The sequence below is a fragment of the Pongo abelii genome, chromosome 1 (genome assembly GCF_028885655.2).
Source record: "Pongo abelii isolate AG06213 chromosome 1, NHGRI_mPonAbe1-v2.0_pri, whole genome shotgun sequence".
Classification (NCBI taxonomy): Eukaryota; Metazoa; Chordata; class Mammalia; order Primates; family Hominidae; genus Pongo; species Pongo abelii.
The window spans coordinates 182,684,325-182,701,023 of record NC_071985.2 but is presented as its reverse complement, the minus strand read 5'-3'; the positions used below and the strand labels follow the sequence as shown (position 1 = coordinate 182,701,023).

The following is a 16,699-nucleotide window of genomic DNA, read 5'->3' as shown; positions in this document are numbered from 1 at the left end:
TGTAATCAGATACATTGTTAGAGAGATACTTATCTAGTAAATTCCTACTCATCCTATAAGGCTCAAAACAAATGCCTCTATGAAACCTTCCGTGATTCCCTCAGGCAGAGTTAAGAGCTTCCTTTCCTGGGCCTCTGTCTCCTTCCATTAGTATTATAACTGTTTACCAGTTTCCCCTCTAGACTAAATTTCTCAAGAGAGGTCTCTTTCAGTCTTCTTTGCACCTTTAAACTAGCATGGGTCCCAGCCTGTTTGATGAAAGAAACAAGAACACTGATACAAGCCACAGCCCCTTGGCAAAAAAGATACCCAATAGCAATGGCAATGCAAAATCAGTTTTAGTAAATGAATCAAGAATTCTGATGCTTTAGGGAAAGTAACGTGAACCTGGCACCATTAACAAATTCAGAGCTCTTCTTAGGAGCTCTCTAACTGAATAGACAGAGGGATGTCAACCTCTAATTCAGCTTGATCGTATCTCAGCAACTACATTTAATGAGACACTGGGAACAAGAGAGCTGTCCACTTTTAAATCAGCATATTTCTAACTAAACAATGGCAATGGCTAAATCTTTAAAATGCCTACTTCTCTCAAGAACACTGCAATGGAACATTTAGACTTTGGGAAAGAGATTAGTGATTTACATTGCTATCTCACTGATTTAATTTAAATGCTCTTCCAAACCAAACACACATGTGCCGAAGAGGCTACTAAGAAACCCAACATGCAGAGTTCCCTATAAGTGCAGCCGACAGTGTTGACTGAAACTAAACTTGGAAATCCAGGGCACTAATGCACAATATCAAGCAATAAAACGGCATCTCTTTGGCAATATTTAATTTAAAAAAGAAGAAAGAGGCAGGCGAAGATCAGGCACTGTCTGTTTTGGAGGATCAACCATTCTGCATTTCAAAGCACTGGTCCCTGCAATATCCAGGTTACTGTGCTAGAATCTCGACTATTATATCGCAGTTGTGAGAGGGAGGGCAAAGATGTGTTTACTCAGTGATTAGGCCCTTAGAATAAGCCTCTAGCTCCTAGAGAGACAGCTCACCACTTATTCATTTGGGCCAATTCACAAAGCCTAGGAAGATTAAACATCCATGCTGAGAAGACAAGCGAATGCAGACGGTGAAAAAGAAATAAAAATTCTTTAAAAACTCCGAGATGACTTCATTATTTTTCCACAAGGAAACTTTAGGAAAGTGTTTAGTTAGAGAAAAACCCACATTGACCTCTCTCTAAACCCTTAATCTTTCCTTTGTGGTGGCACTGCTTTGTGGTAAGCGACTGGCTCGCCTCGCCCCTCTTTTCACTGGAAGCTGAGAGAAAAAAGACTCTGGAGAAACAGTTTTCGTTCCAGGGACACAAACCCCTGACACTGTTAAACATGAGATGCCAGGAAAACACACTTAAAAAAAAAATTCCCACTTTAAGCTCTAGAATGAATGTGAGAAAGAAGATGATAAAAAGAGTATCACAAGAGGATCTTCAGGCTGTGGGTACCCCAAAGTAGCTTTCAAAAGGAAAACTAATAATTTTAAAATAATCTTTTCTCTGACATAAGCTTTCAACAGAAAATTTTCTGCTGCTTTTATAACAATAAATAAGCAAAATATAAAGACTCAATAGTATGGAAGTGCTAGTAAATTTAGGCTATATAAATCTGATTAAATTACAGTCACAGATAAACGGACTCCAGACTCAGATTTCTGATTATCTTACTGAGCTCAATTAAGCACAGGCCAAAAGAGTGAGAACTGGGTTAAGCATATCAACCAATTTGGAAGAGTTGAAATGGCAAACTAATCAGAAAATTGCTTTTGAGAAGAAAAGCAGTACCACAGAAAACGAGTAAGAAAATGTTTTGATTTCTATTACTATAACCAGTTTTTCCTTTGGCCCATTAATAATTTAGTTCAATAACATTTAAAGAGTACCTATGTATTAGGGATTGAGACTATAAAGATGAATGAAACAGTTTCCTTACCCTCAAAAAGTTGTGGGAAAGAATGTGCGGAGGCAAACGTTTAATTGTAGTACCATCTAACAAATGATAATATTGGGGCATTAAAAAGAATATATTTTATTTGTCCTTTCTAATTTGGCAGAGAGGGTCTAAGTCTAGCGGACCACAAAGGCAAACAACCAAGCTACATTCTCCTGATTCCCTCTCTGTAATCTAAGTTTTAGTAACACAGTGCAAAAGAAGTCTCCAAGCTTTAAAGTAACAGAGAGCTCTGTTCTAAATCAAGTTCTGCCATTTAGCAGCTGTGTGACCATGGGGCAAATGGGTTGTTGTAAGCATCTCAGATAATGTAGGTTAAGTACCTATTTACAAGGCCTGGCCCATAGTAGGTGCTGAATGAAAGGTAGCTGTTAGGATGAAGATTCCTGAACTATCCATGCAAAATAAAGGGTTTTGAAAGCAATTTCAAGAGAAATAATGGCCATGAAAATGTATTAAAGATTAAGCAGCTCCTTCATTTTTCCTACTGGCAATAGTGTCTGGGATGCTTATTGTGTCTCTGAGTTCAGTGCCTCACTAATCTTCACATTCAAATCCAGGAGCTAAGGTACTAAGTTGATGCTTAAGAAATGCCCAGCTGACAGCAACCAATGTGACTTGGCCTTAAGCTACAGTAGCTATTGTATTTAGACTCTTAGTGTCACAGAACCATAGAATATTAGAGCTGGAAGAAATGCGCTGTGTCTCAAAATAAGCCAGGCAGAGAGCAGATACTAAGGAAATATTTGCTGATGAACTAAAAAGAAAGGGTTGTATTTTCAGTACCAGAATATCCATAATCTGCATGTTCAATGCTTTTAAAGTTGATATGACAATTTCTGGGAATGGTACAATGTAGTTCATAGTTTTTTTCAGTGTTAAAATTATAGTATAAAATAATTTCCTTGTGTAAATTGGACCTGACTTGCTTTCTCTCCTTCCCATTTCTGTTCTCCTTTTCCCTCATCATCACCATAGTAATCAGAATCATTATCGCTATCACTTTTTAAGTTTGGAGATGGCTCATTGATACAAACAATGGATACAATGATACAATAAACACCTATTTATTCTTCACCTAGATTTACCAATCATTAGCATTTTGCCGTATTTGCTTTATCATTCTTTTAATACTTCCCTGAAACATCTGAATGTTTGCAGATACCATGACCCTTCTACCCTAAAGAAATCTGTCTTGAGAATAATACATTCCCTTACATAATCATCATATTTATATCACACCTAAGACATTTAATATTGTTACAATATCATCTAATACACAGTCCATATTCAAATTTCCCCCAAGTACTCCCACATGTCCTTTGTAGCTGTTTTATTTATTGTTTTAAATCCAGCATCTAATTTGGATCATTCCAGTACTTGCCAACTTCTACAATGCTATTCTTGTATATGGATGTTCACAGGTACCACAGAGCATACAATCATGACTCAAGATAAGTGCAATATGAGAACAGAAGCAGGAGAGTAGGCAGCCACACTATCTGGGTTCAAATTCCTGCTTTGCCATTGCCCAGCTATGTGACCTTGGGAAAGTCACTACACTTTTTTGTGCTTGGGTGGCATACAGTTCTGAAGGTCACAAGTCTGTTAAAACTCTTTTCTAGATGGGAGTAGTGAGGAAGTAAGGCTGGCAAATCAGTAGTAATGAGTAGTAATAGAGGAAGTCCTGGGGTCTAGGCATGAACATCAGATTGGCTGCTTCTTTATGAAGATGATACTTTAAAAAAAATTGTTTTTAATAGAGATGGGGTCTCACTATGTTGCCCAAGCTGGTCTCGAACTCCTGGGCTCAAGTGATCCTCCTGACCTGGCCTCCCAAAGTGCTAGGATCACACACCTGGCCTGCGAAGGTGATACTTGAGCTGAATTTTAAAAGTAGGACATCAATGCTGTAAGTAGAAACAAACAAACCACAGTAAAAGTAGGAGAGAGTGACTTCTCTGTGACTGAAGCTGAATTTTTCTCTTTTTTTTTTTGAGACAGAGTCTTGTTCTGTTGCCCAGGCTGATGGCACCATCTCAGCTCACTGCAAACTCTGCCTCCTGGGTTCAAGCGATTCTCCTGCCTCAGCCTCCTGAGTAGCTGAGATTGCAGGCACCTGCCACCATGCCCGGCTAATTTTTGTGTTTTTAGTAGAGATGGGGTTTCACCATGTTGGCCAGGCTGGCCTTGAACTCCTGACCTCACGTGATCTGCCCGCTTTGGCCTCCCAAAGTGCTGAGATTACAGGCGTGAGCCACTGTGCCTGGCCTGAAGCGGAATTTTCAATATACGTGACAGTGAGAAAAAGAAGAGTAAAAAAGACAAAAAACAAAGGAAAAGTTTGGGAAAGGCCCAGCAATGTCAATGGCCCCATCTGTTCAAAGAACTCCAAGCTAGTTATCTTTAAAGAGTAAAACACCAGAGTGAAGGTTGCATTGTGAAAAGAATCACAAAACTTAGCCCTGTTTAGCTCCTGAATATGATTTCAGAGACCAACAGGCATCAACCAAATTGGAGAGGTTCCAAAAAGAAACAGCTACTGAAGATGAGGAGATGCCAGGATGGTGTCTTTTTCCTCTCCCTTTCTGAAGCAGATGTTGGGATAGCATTCTGAAATCTTGAGGACACAGATATCTGAATCTTGCATAGGCAGCACTGTCATATGGAAGTCAGAGGGTTAAAAACAAAAAAAAACAACGCCTTCCCTAGGTGCAGTGGCTCACGCCTGTAATCTCAGCACTTTGGGAGGCCGAGGCAGTTGGATCATCTGAGCTCAGGAGCTCAAGACCAGCCTGGCCAACATGGCGAAACCCCATCTCTACTAAAAATACAAAAAATTAGCTGGGTGTGGTGGGGTGAACCTGTAATCCCAGCTACTTGGGAGCCTGAGGTAGAATTGCTTGAAACTGGGAGGCAGAGGTTGCAGTGAGCTGAAATTGTGCCACTACACTCCATCCTGGGCAACGGGGTGAGACTCTGTCTAAAAAAAGAAAAGCCTAAAGTAAAATCAAACTCTCAAAATAAGCTGACAGATGTTCATTGGGTATAGATCTTTATCAGTTTTCATTGCTTAGACTGTAATACTCAGGTAATACAATATATTTGAGGAAGGCCACCATGTGGCTAAAGTTTTTATGAATAAGGACATGAGAAGCTGAAATGATTGGCTCTTACAGCAAATTATAGAGAAGCAGGCATACTCTTTGGGGAGGCTGGAAGAGGGACTGGGTAGGCAAGGAAGTAGGCAGTGTCAGGCCAACTCTCATTGGTTTTCCAGGTAAACATTTAGACACAGTACTAAGGACTTTGGTATAGTAGTCTCTTATAAGTGCAGGAAGGATTTTTCTAACCCTTTACTATTCTCTATGGGGAGGGGTAACACTACTCCTAGTCAGCAATAGGCCTGTTAAACAAGCATGACAAAAGGAGTGCGAATGTCAAGTGTACTCCTCTCTCCCACTTTTAGGACACTGAGGAAGAGAACAAGAACCCATAGCCTACTTATATCTACTTCCACATTCCAAAAGGTGACAGACTATAGCAGTAAAGACTTGAAGATAAATTAATAATTTTTCACTAAAAATATATTAATAATGCATTCTTACTGAAAATCATAAGAATTACAATGATTTATGGGTATACATGTTCAGTAGCTTTTTAATACCATCAAATATTGTCTGACAAACAGATTTCTAAGTAGAATACTATGTATTATAAAAACAAGCTGTGTTTAAGCATATAGAGTTGTATTAACTCTTTTTTCTTTTTCTTTTTTTTTTTGAGACAGGGTCTCGCTCTGTCGCCCAGGCTGGAGTGCAGTGGCATGATCTCGGCTCACTGCAAGCTCCGCTTCCCGGGTTCACGCCATTCTCCTGCCTCAGTCTCCCGAGTAGCTGGACTACGGGCACCCGCCACCACGCCCGGCTAATTTTTTATATTTTTAATAGAGACGGGGTATCACCGTGTTAGCCAGGATGATCTCGATCTCTTGATCTTGTGATCCACCCACCTCGGCCTCCCAAAGTGCTGGGATTACAGGCGTGAGCCACTGCGCCCGGCCAAATGGCAGTGTATTTCTAAACTAGTAAGTTTTGAACTAATTTAAGAAATAATTTTAATATGGACACTAAAGATTTTTGCAATTTTAATTAGGCAGATCTGATAATTGGAGAATTAAAGGCAAATTCTAAGTGGTACTAACAAATATACTATTTAGTAGAAACATCTAATTACAGAACAGCAGGTTTGGTATGGTTGTATTTATATAAACTATATCAGCTTTTTGACTGATATACATGTTTATAGATTTTTTTAAAAATCACATTTAGAAAGTAAAAGCATTTAATAAATAGTGGTTATTTTCAGGTTTGGAATTATGTGGTGTCATTTTCTACTTAAAATGCATCTGTATTTTCATTCTCTTACAGCAAATGCATTATTTGTATAATTCAAATATATTTTCCTAAAAAAAAATATTAGCATTCTAAGTCTTATTTCACACATGTGCAGGATGCTGTCCCAGCTGTCATACAAAATTACTATAAAAGACATTTTCCTGACTTTAAGGAATTTAAATGGAAAAAATAACACAGACAAGATAAGCAGACTGGGCATATTTTCCAAAGCACAAAGAAGTTTGTTTGCCTGGTTTTCTGGATATTGTGTGGTGAGCTAGAAACTTACCAACTACAGCTGTGGCCTCAAATTTGTGTAGAACTTATTTTTCTTAAAAGACAATGATCAATGATGGCATTTAGATTTCTTTCAACATAAAGCAGTAGAAATAGCATGACTTTAAAATGGGCTGATTAAAAAATATATAATAAAATTTGATAACTAAGAGCACTGTTAAACGTGAACTACTAATTTTAGTGGTAGAAATGCTCATGGAGTTCTCAAAATTCCTTTCTGAAACCGTTCCTAGAACTAGTTCATAATTGAATGAGAAAATCAGTTTTGTTATTTTACAAACATTTCTCAAATTTGTCCAAAACTGCTTAATGGCACCATCTATCTTATCCACAGTGCTGGGTGCATTTATGGGTAGCATCCCACTTAAGTCTCAAAACAATCTGTATAAAGTAAATACTATCATCATCATGTTTTTTCCATATTAGACATAGGCTCATTACTTGTTTAGGGCCACAGAGCTACTAAGTGGGAAATCAGCAATTGAGTACTGATTCCCTTAATTTATGTATAATATTTGGAAAAAGCACTGGTGTAAAGTCAGCTCTTTGGAGCTGTAATGAAATTACTAATATCAAAGCTCAGACTCCCAAAGGAATGCTTGGGAAAGGAACAATCCTTCACATGGGAGATAAGCCCTGCCATTGAGATTTTTATTCCTGTTGATTTTTCGTTACTATAAACATCTAATGATTCTCTAGGGTACTTTTGGTGGTGTAGAAGAAGAGAATTCAGGGATAGTAGGCATGAGAGGTGGGGAGGCTCCAAGGAAAAAAAAGACTCATCTCCGCACCGCCCCCCCGCCGCCCCTGCACCAGGATAGGGTCTTGTTCTGTTGCCCAGGCTGGAGTGCAGTGGCACGAACATGGCTCACTACATGCTAGACCTTTTGTGGGCTCAAGTGATGCTCCTGATTCAGCCTCTTGAGTAACTGGGACCACAGGCACATGCCACCACACCTGGCTAATTGTTTTTGTTTGTTCGTTTTTCTTTTTTTTTTTTGTAGAGATGGTGATCTCACCATGTTGCCCAGTCTGGTCTAGAACTCCTGGGATCAAACGATCCTCCCACCTTGGCCCCTCAAAGTGTTGGGATTACAGGTGTAAGTCACCATGCCCAGCCTAAAAACAGATTTTAAATGTCAGCTAATGCCAGGGCATCACAGGCCCCTTCATGCCTTGGCACCCACTGATTTTATCAGCATCATGCCTAGCAATGCAACTCTGTCCTGCATTTTTTTGCTCCAGTAATACCAAACTGGTTGTCGTTTCCTCACTTTAATCTTCCATTGCCTTTACTTTTGTTCTTCATTCTGTTTAGAATTCTGTTATTTGCCTAAGTTTTTCTCATCATTTAAGATTCAGGTCAGAGGTATGTCCTCTAGAAATCTTCCCCCTAGGCTGGGTGCGGTAGCTCATGCCTGTAATCGCAGCACTCTGGGAGGCTGAGGTGGGTGGATCACCTGAGGTCAGGAGTTCAAGACCAGTCTGGCCAACATGGTGAAACCCCATCTCTACTAAAAACACAAAAATTAGCAGGGCGTGGTGGCATGCATCTGTAGTCCCAGCTACTCAGGAGGCCGAGGCAGGAGAATCGCTTGAACTCAGGAGACGGAGTTTGCAGTGAGCCGAGATGGCGCCACTGCACTCCAAACTGAGTGACAGAGTGATACTCCATCTGGAAAAGAAAAGAAAAGAAAAGAAAAGAAAAGAAAAAAAAGAAAAGAAAAGAAAAATCTTTCCCCTGAACTTCTAAGGTAGTTGAAGGTACCTCTTCTCTTTGCTTCTATGGTATATTATACTATATGGATCTGTTTATATTGTTTCATTTACCTCATTAGACTGAGCAAAAGCAGGAAACCTCTATTTCCCAGATCCTTAGAGAGCATGTGATAAACATTTATAGCCCTCAATTGGATGAGTGTCCTTCATAGTTAAGGGCAAGGAAGGAAGACATAAAACTGATCAGTATATTATCAGAAGTCAATACTTTGTCACGATATACTTAAAAGAAACATGAAAACTTAGAATAACTACTTCACCAAAGTTGGAAGGTCTGCTTCGTACAGTACTGTAAATTCCTCAAGAAAAAAGGCAAAAAGAACTACGAGTACTCTCACCACCAAGTGCTCTCAAATGAAATCAGTTTGAAGCAGTTTTCATTAAGATGGATTGAATGTGGCATCGTGAGAAACACTTTATCAAATGTAGTGTTTTACTTAGTGATTAACTATATACCAGTTGATGAAGCTCCCCAAATCCTTTGTAATCCCACCACTCCAATAAACATTTAATGAGTATATAAGTTCAAAAAGCCTAGCAGAGGATTTAAACCTTCAATCTTGTTTTTATTTACTCTTGGAACTCAATTTCTCACTTCAAGTGAAGAATGCTGGTGTTTGAGGCTCATCTGTTGCCCTGGTAAAATTAATGTGCCTCCCACAGTTTAAATTAAACATGTGATATTTAAGATGAAGAAAATTTAGTAAGAGTGCCACAGTATCCGTCACATTTGCCTTAAAATGTTTGAACATGAGCAAACTGTTTTCTGAAAAATGATTCATTCAAAAGTTTTAAAAAATAATCTTGAGCAAAATCTGTTAACTCTCAAGTGTGAAATATGAAAAGGAGAGATGAAGTTTGATCATTAAATCCTGCAGTACAGCAGTTAGCAATGAAAACTCAAGTGTGGTGGGATAGTGTAAACCATATTTACCTGTCATGGAACATGTGAGTTCTTATTTGGTCCCTACTACTTACTGTCAGTGTGTTGTAGGCAAGTCATGTAGCTTTTCTGGACTTTCTCATCTCTAAAATGGGAATATGAGGATTATATATCCCTATTTCACTGTTTGGGTGTGGAGTTCAAACGAGATATGTAGAGGAACATGTTTTATAAACCACAGAGCATCATAGAATTCTGAAGTAACATTACAATTACTATACTTACACAATTAAAAGAAGATGTATACAATCTGCTTGATGACTTCAATAAATGAACCTGTTTAGATTTAATTTTGAATAATTTATCTCTCATGGAGTTAAACTTAAGTTTATAGAAATGTAATAAACTGTACATAAATTGTTGGTCTGTAACTTGGAAAAGAGAAATGAGGAAAGAAAAAAGCACTGGACAAAGGAATAAAGATAAAGACATTTTTATCAGTCCAGGGAGGTCAGTGGATTTTGGTTACAAATCGAATATGAAGTAAAATATTTAATTACATGAACCAATAATTTTTCATCTGCTAAAACACCTAGACACTAAGAAAAGCAAACAATCAATTGTTTCATTAGAAATATCCAGGAGTTAATAAACAAGAGCTTATATTCCTCAGGGGATTATCAGTCTGAATAAATCCAAATGCCAATTTACTGTACAAGACACTTAGTAAAAGTTCTTTTGTCTACGATATACTGTATTTTTAAGTGTAAGTTATCTGCATTTAAAGCTAAAATGTGTGAGGTATACATAGTGTATCTTACAGTATGTATTTGGAAGCTTTGGAAATGGGTTTTTAAAAATATCTATACCTGTTTTGGGAGCTACAGTTTAAGTTACAAAAGGCTGTGACATTTTCTGGTTACTTCAACTACTGGTAAGCAGAGAAATGCACTATTATCAAAGAATAAGTTGAAAAATACATTATTTTAAAACTATAATTAGATATTCTTTCAAACATATTTATGTCTAATAAGTGATTGTTTAAATATAACAACATAGCCATACAATGAAAGACTCCATAAACATTAAAAATCCTGTTAAAATAAAATATTCAGTATTACTTTACAAAGCATTCTTTTACAAAGCATTTCACCTAAATCTAACAAAGCTTTTAGACCTAATATCCATTTTTCAGGAAATCAGAAAAATAATATCACAAGGAAACAATCACACAAATCCAGAATTTGGAACCATCTACAAATCATCCGGTCTGATTTCTTCACAAAGCAAATGCCAAGGGGGAAAAAATGGGGAGAGATGGTGCTTGCTTAAAAGGTATTTAAGATATCTAATACTCAAATATAATTTCTGATCCTTGAGTGGATTGTGGTTCCAAAAAAACAGCAGAAAAGAAATTCTGGGGATGACTGGTGAAGTCTGTATATGCACTGGATAGTAGATAATATTAGAGAATTATTGTTAATTTTGTTATATGTGAAAATGGCATTGTGATTACGTAGGAGAATATCATTATTTTTGGAAAATGCATGTTGAAGTTTTTAGGGGTAAATTATGACATCTATAATTTATTTTGAAATGGCTTAGCAAAAAATAATAAATATACAGGATACCCTAAATGTTTCTGTGCAGTTTAAGTTTCAATAACTTAAATAATTTTAAACTATTAAAAAATTATTTGAAGTTTTAATTATTTATATTTATTTTATACTTGTTTGTTTTTGTGAATTTTGAATAAATTTTTAATTTATTTTCTGTTCCAGTCAACATTCGTCATTTTTAATCAGAGGAACTGAAACAAAAATTTATCATAAAAATTTATTCATCAAAATCACAAATCCAAATAAGTATAAAAATATAAATAAATTTCAAATGCTGCTCTTTTGTCAATCTGTAGCAGTTAATCCTTTTAAGTCATTAAGCCTTAAAACTCCATTAAGACTTTGAGATGCCTATATATGGAAGATACAAATATGGCAAAATTTTCCTAATTATTAAAGGTAGGTATAGGGGATTTGGCTATTTATTGTACTATAGTACTTTTTCTGTATTAAAATTTAAATAATTTTTTATAATAAAAGTTAAAATACTATAAAAGAAGTTATAATTAAGAAAGTGATCATATAATATTAAAAGGTAAAAAAGCTGTTATTACAGGATTATAACATGACTAAATTTTATACTAAAAATCCATATATATGCTCAACTAAACATACCATAATATGCAAAGAGCATAACAAAGTTAACAGTTAATCTGTGTTAGAATATTTTCTCTTTGCTTTTCAGTATTTTCTTTTTTCCTTCCGAGAAAGAATATCACCTGTTATCCAGGCTGGAGTGCAGTGGCATGATCTCGGCTCACTGCAGCCTCCACCTCCTGGGCTCAAGCAATCCTCCTGCCTCAGCCCCCCAAGTAGCTGGGACTAGAGGCATGGGTCACCACACCTGGCTAATTTTTGTATGATTTTTTGTAAAGACGGGGTTTCACCAGGTTGCTCAGGCTGATCTTGAACTCCTGAGCTCAAGTGATCCACTTGCCGTGGCTTCCCAAAGTGCTGGATTACAGGCATGAGCCATCACGTCCAGCCTAGTACTTTCCATAAACCTATACTTATGAACACCATAAACATATATTGCCATAAACATGCATTTCTTTAAAAATAGCCATTTTTATATAGATTTAACAGTTGAAACATAATTGCTTAAAACAGCTTTTAAAAGGGCTATTCTGCTATTCTTAGGGTAAAGAAGTTTCTTACTCTAAATTCATTAGACTGTCAATTATAGCTCTAATCTGATTAATCATCTTGGAATTTGATTTTTAAAATTTATTTTTAAATGAATTTTTCTTTGTATCAGAATTTAACATAATCTAGAAAATAGAAATCTCAGAGGCATCCTTGCACTCTGTTCTCAAACTCCTTGCTCTCTTTAATTCCAATAGCTTTCCCCTCTACTCCATGTACACACTATTCCTTCCTTCTTCCCTTTCTTTATTCCTTGATTTATTAAACATTTACTGAATTTTTACTAAGTACAGGGACATACAGGATAGTCCCTGCCAAAAGAAAATCAAAACTCCTGGGAAGACATATGTAGAATGGATAATTATAAACACTGTGTTAAGTTTAACAATAAGAGATAAGCAGAGGGTTTTTCACTGGGAAGTGCTAAAGGGGTAGGTGCTGCCAATGTGAGAGAAGGGGAGGAGCTGGAAAAGGTAAGTTTCAGAGGAGGAGGAGGAGTCATCCAGGTAAAGAGCAGAATGAAAGGCATTTCTAGCAGTGGGGAAGCACGAAGAAAGAGTAAGATTATGGGGAAATACAAATGGTACACTATTGCTAGATTTATTTATTAAGTGTGAGGCAGGGAATGGGAAGAGCTGAAGCTACACAGATAGGCAGGAGCCAGATTACTGATGTCTTGACTGCTGTGACAACATACAAATAGTGATTAGAATCTTCTTGCTCAAAATTTATCTTCTAAATTCTTGTTATGGGCTTCTTATTATATATAGACTTCAAGATCACAAAGTCCATTTCTATGTTTAAAATCTTTTTTGGGGGGTGGGCAGGGGCCCAAAGTGACTTTTGGGGAAAAATATTGCAGTTGTTAGATATATATCACTACATAGAATAATCATTTTGGGAAAAGACTAAAGAACAAATCTATCAAGAACTAGTCATTTGCGTAACTGAAAAGAATACAAATACGTAGCCTGGTCCCTTCTAAGCACATCCACCTCTTCTCCCATTAAAAAAAAAACCAATTTCAGTGCTTCACAAGGCCTTCTGCAAGAGCCAGCAGTACCCCTATTACATTAATGTCCTTTGTGAAATGGGTATCTTGGTGAAGACTAGGTTAGTAGATGAACCAGAAACAAATGAAGTCTCCAACCTCAAAACGAAAACAGAAAACGGTGCTTGCTTCAGCAGCACATATACTAAAATTGGACTTATACAGAGATGATTAGCATGGCCCATGCACAATGATGACATACAAATTCGTGAAGAGTTCCATGTTTTTGGAAAAAAACAAAAACAAAAACAGAAAACATTTAAGCATTGCCTCAGCCCTAGTGGTAAACCTGTGGGACACACTTTTTAATCAGAAAAGGTCAAACTGTACTTACATCTCGGGCTTTCACATAGAAGGCCTCTTGAAAAGCAGCTTCTAATGAGCCAATAAAAAATACAGGATGGCAATCACCATATCTATAGGAAAAATTGACTCTATTAATTAAAATACATTTCAAATTCACTTCAAATTTCACAAGTCTAATCAATGACTTTTAAGTAAATGTTGGGGCTAATGTCTAGTGCATACTAAAAATAAAAACATTTCTTTAAAAGCTTGGAAATGAGCTTTATTGGTTTTTAGAATTCTTCTTGGCCTATACTGATATACTAAAATACTGGAATTTTAAGTACACTTAGCAAATGAATTTAATAAGTGCTATAAAACCATGCCATTTATAAGAAGAAACTCTTGGTTACTCACTTTTATATGATTTTCCTAGTTACATTAGCCTTATTTTCCCACTTTAGTTCATTTATTCCAGAATTCCAATAGAGGGAAAAAACTGTTTCTTTTAAAAGTTTCCATATTATATTTCAACAGAAAACATCACTAAAACAATATCATTTACACGAAATTGAGGATTAAACATTAATTCTCTTTATATTTGAACACCTCAGCAGACTCTCAAATGCATATAAAACATTTTATATTTGACACTTAAGGAAGAAATGTAAAACAATTCCAAAAGAAAAAATTAAAGGAAAAAATTCACTTGGATTTAAAATGTTTAAAGTATTTTTAAATTTAATATTATTTTAAAGGATTTTCCATTTGACTGTCCTAAGATATACTAAAAATTATTATCCTATATCCTAGTCCTTTGGGAATATAATAAAAATATTAAACTAGGATCCATTTATTGAACGTCCATAAACATACAGAAATAAGTTGAATCTATCTCTAAAGTGGCATAAATGGTTTACTAGTTATTTATGTGTTTCACTATTAGGACTACATAAATTAACAAGTATATCCTTTGAATACTTTAAGGAGAAATTTTAAACAGTCTATAATTAAAATTGCCCAAGAAAAATCACAGTAGCATAAAACAGCATCAATTTTATATAGTTAATGTCCTAACCCTACCTTGAAGAAAACTCTGCTGTAAATTGTAATAAGGCATCTCCTTCATTTTCTGCGTTTTCTGGCACTAAAAAACAAACAAAAGAAAAAACAAAAACAAAAAAAACAAAACAAATAGACACAAAAAACAAACCACATAACATCTAATCCCACATATAAGAAATATATTTAATCAATAAAGAGGAAATAAAATTAAATTTTAGCTTCTGTGATATATCTGAGGGGATAGTTTAACTCAACATATATTAGATCTCATCAAACCAGAATCAAAAAGAACCTTAAAATATTCCAAGCTCATAAATTTTGAAAAACCAACGGACACAATCCTGCTAAGCATTTAAAATATGTGCCCAGTTGTCATTTAGGATTTCAATGTTTTCTTGAAATAGACATCTTGTGACTAAATTATATTAAATGGGTCTGATATTATTTTAAAGACTTCATTAATTGGGAAAATAACCAATTTTATGTAAACATCACATCTATTTCTGCCCACAGGAGTTCTCTAATTTCGCAAAGTAAATAGGCCATTATTATTTTAGTGGTCATTCTGCACGTAGCATGTCTTGTTATGCTATAGTACGCATCTTGTAAGTGGAAGTGAAAGAGATGGTACATTTAGTTTACTTTTTTCCTTCCAAAGATGGGTACCGTTGAATAGAAAAGTAACATTATTACTCTTAAAACTGATATCTCTAATAAGATGTGGGGAAACAAGTATCAGTCACAGAAAGTACACCTGTTTGTTAATCAGCCTCTAGGTTTAAAGAGAGACAGTCATAATTAATTATACATGTAAAACAAAAGTTACACTACCTTGCATTTTTAATGAATTTTTCCTAATGCACTGAGAATTTCTGAGTTTAATAAAATCTAAATTCAAAAGGCTCTGGTTCTAATGAAGAATGCCTACTCTCTATTATCTTATCTCCTCAAACCTGGAGGTCAGTAAGAGATGTTTAAATTTAATGTTCTTCATAAGTTTGTGTACTAGAAGAAAGAATTCTATTGCTGGACCCAAAGAGCTATTAATACTCACTCATTGGAGATTTTCTCAAGGCAGATGACGCCATGCCAAATACTTCTCCATCATCCACCCCAAATTCTGTAGCATCTTCAAAGTCATCTCCATCGCTATCACTAACCATATGAACATCGGTGCTTTGCTATTTAAGGAAAGTCCTGATTAGTTTCATATTGATTTTGGCCTATCAAATTCTAAGAATAAGTTATAATAATAACAACAGGACATAAGCATTATAAAATTTTTATCAAATAAACTCATTTGCTAGAGTAAAGCTTACTATTTTTTCCTTTTAAGGCTTACATACTTTCTAAACTTTCTGCGATACCTGTAGACCGAAGGTCTCCAACCTTCGGGAAATGAAGAACGCTTACAAACTAAAGACAGAGATTTTTGTCTGTTTTTTTCTCCAGCATATAGTATACAAGTAAGTGCAAAACAAATGAGAAAATGAGTACAACTGGAGAAGTCAGAGAAAAGTAAGTTATGAGTCTCTCAAAAAGCTCACACTAATTTATATTTGGCAGGTAGAAGCAATGGTAGCATTTTCAAACTTTCCACTTCCTTACTGCAGTGGTTCTCAGGTTTCTCTTCATGAAATATGGTACATTATCCTCACATTGTTATGGACAACATGAAATACACTATATATGAAAGTTCTTTGTAAACTGAAGATGAGATGTAATAATAATGTTTTACATATGAATTGTAATAATAATGTTTTAATTCAGTAAAAACTACTAAGAATTTACTATCTGCTGAGCACTGATGAATATGCTCTGTTTATTTTGTTTTCAGCAACATCAATTGAAAAGGTATTAAAAACATCTGCTTCAACGAACTAGGCTGTTATTCTCTAGGTTAGAATGTGATTCTGAAATACTGAGATGTAAAACTTTTGGACTGGGCTGTAAGTACTGCTGAATATTCATGCCTTAGGTATAAAGACGGTCCAAGCAAGATATCTGGCTACATGCTTGTCTGTCCTATGTTCAATAAATAAAGTCTATAAATATTACTTAGTAAATAAAATTTCTATCTTTTAAAATGTGGCACTATGTACTTCAGTTATAAAATGGGGAAACTAATTGATCCTTCAGTCTATGTAGAATAACCTAATATAACATAA

The 16,699-nt window shown here is 35.7% G+C and overlaps 1 protein-coding gene and 1 non-coding gene across 3 annotated transcripts in view; one reads left to right on the top strand and one right to left on the bottom strand.

Annotated features, from left to right (window-relative positions):
- Positions 1-16,699, bottom strand: part of FAF1 (Fas associated factor 1) — a 534,212-nt gene that overhangs the window by 134,013 nt on the left and 383,500 nt on the right. For both annotated transcript variants that reach the window (XM_002810838.5, XM_063712405.1), the window contains 3 exons: positions 15,586-15,712; positions 14,550-14,613; positions 13,516-13,597 (listed from right to left, as the gene is read on the bottom strand). In XM_002810838.5, the coding sequence (XP_002810884.1) occupies positions 13,516-13,597; positions 14,550-14,613; positions 15,586-15,712 (273 nt within the window). The remainder of the gene's footprint in view (positions 1-13,515; positions 13,598-14,549; positions 14,614-15,585; positions 15,713-16,699) is intronic.
- On the top strand, positions 13,303-13,409 carry LOC112130930 (U6 spliceosomal RNA). The gene has a single exon (XR_002913101.1). It is a non-coding gene; the product is annotated as a U6 spliceosomal RNA (small nuclear RNA).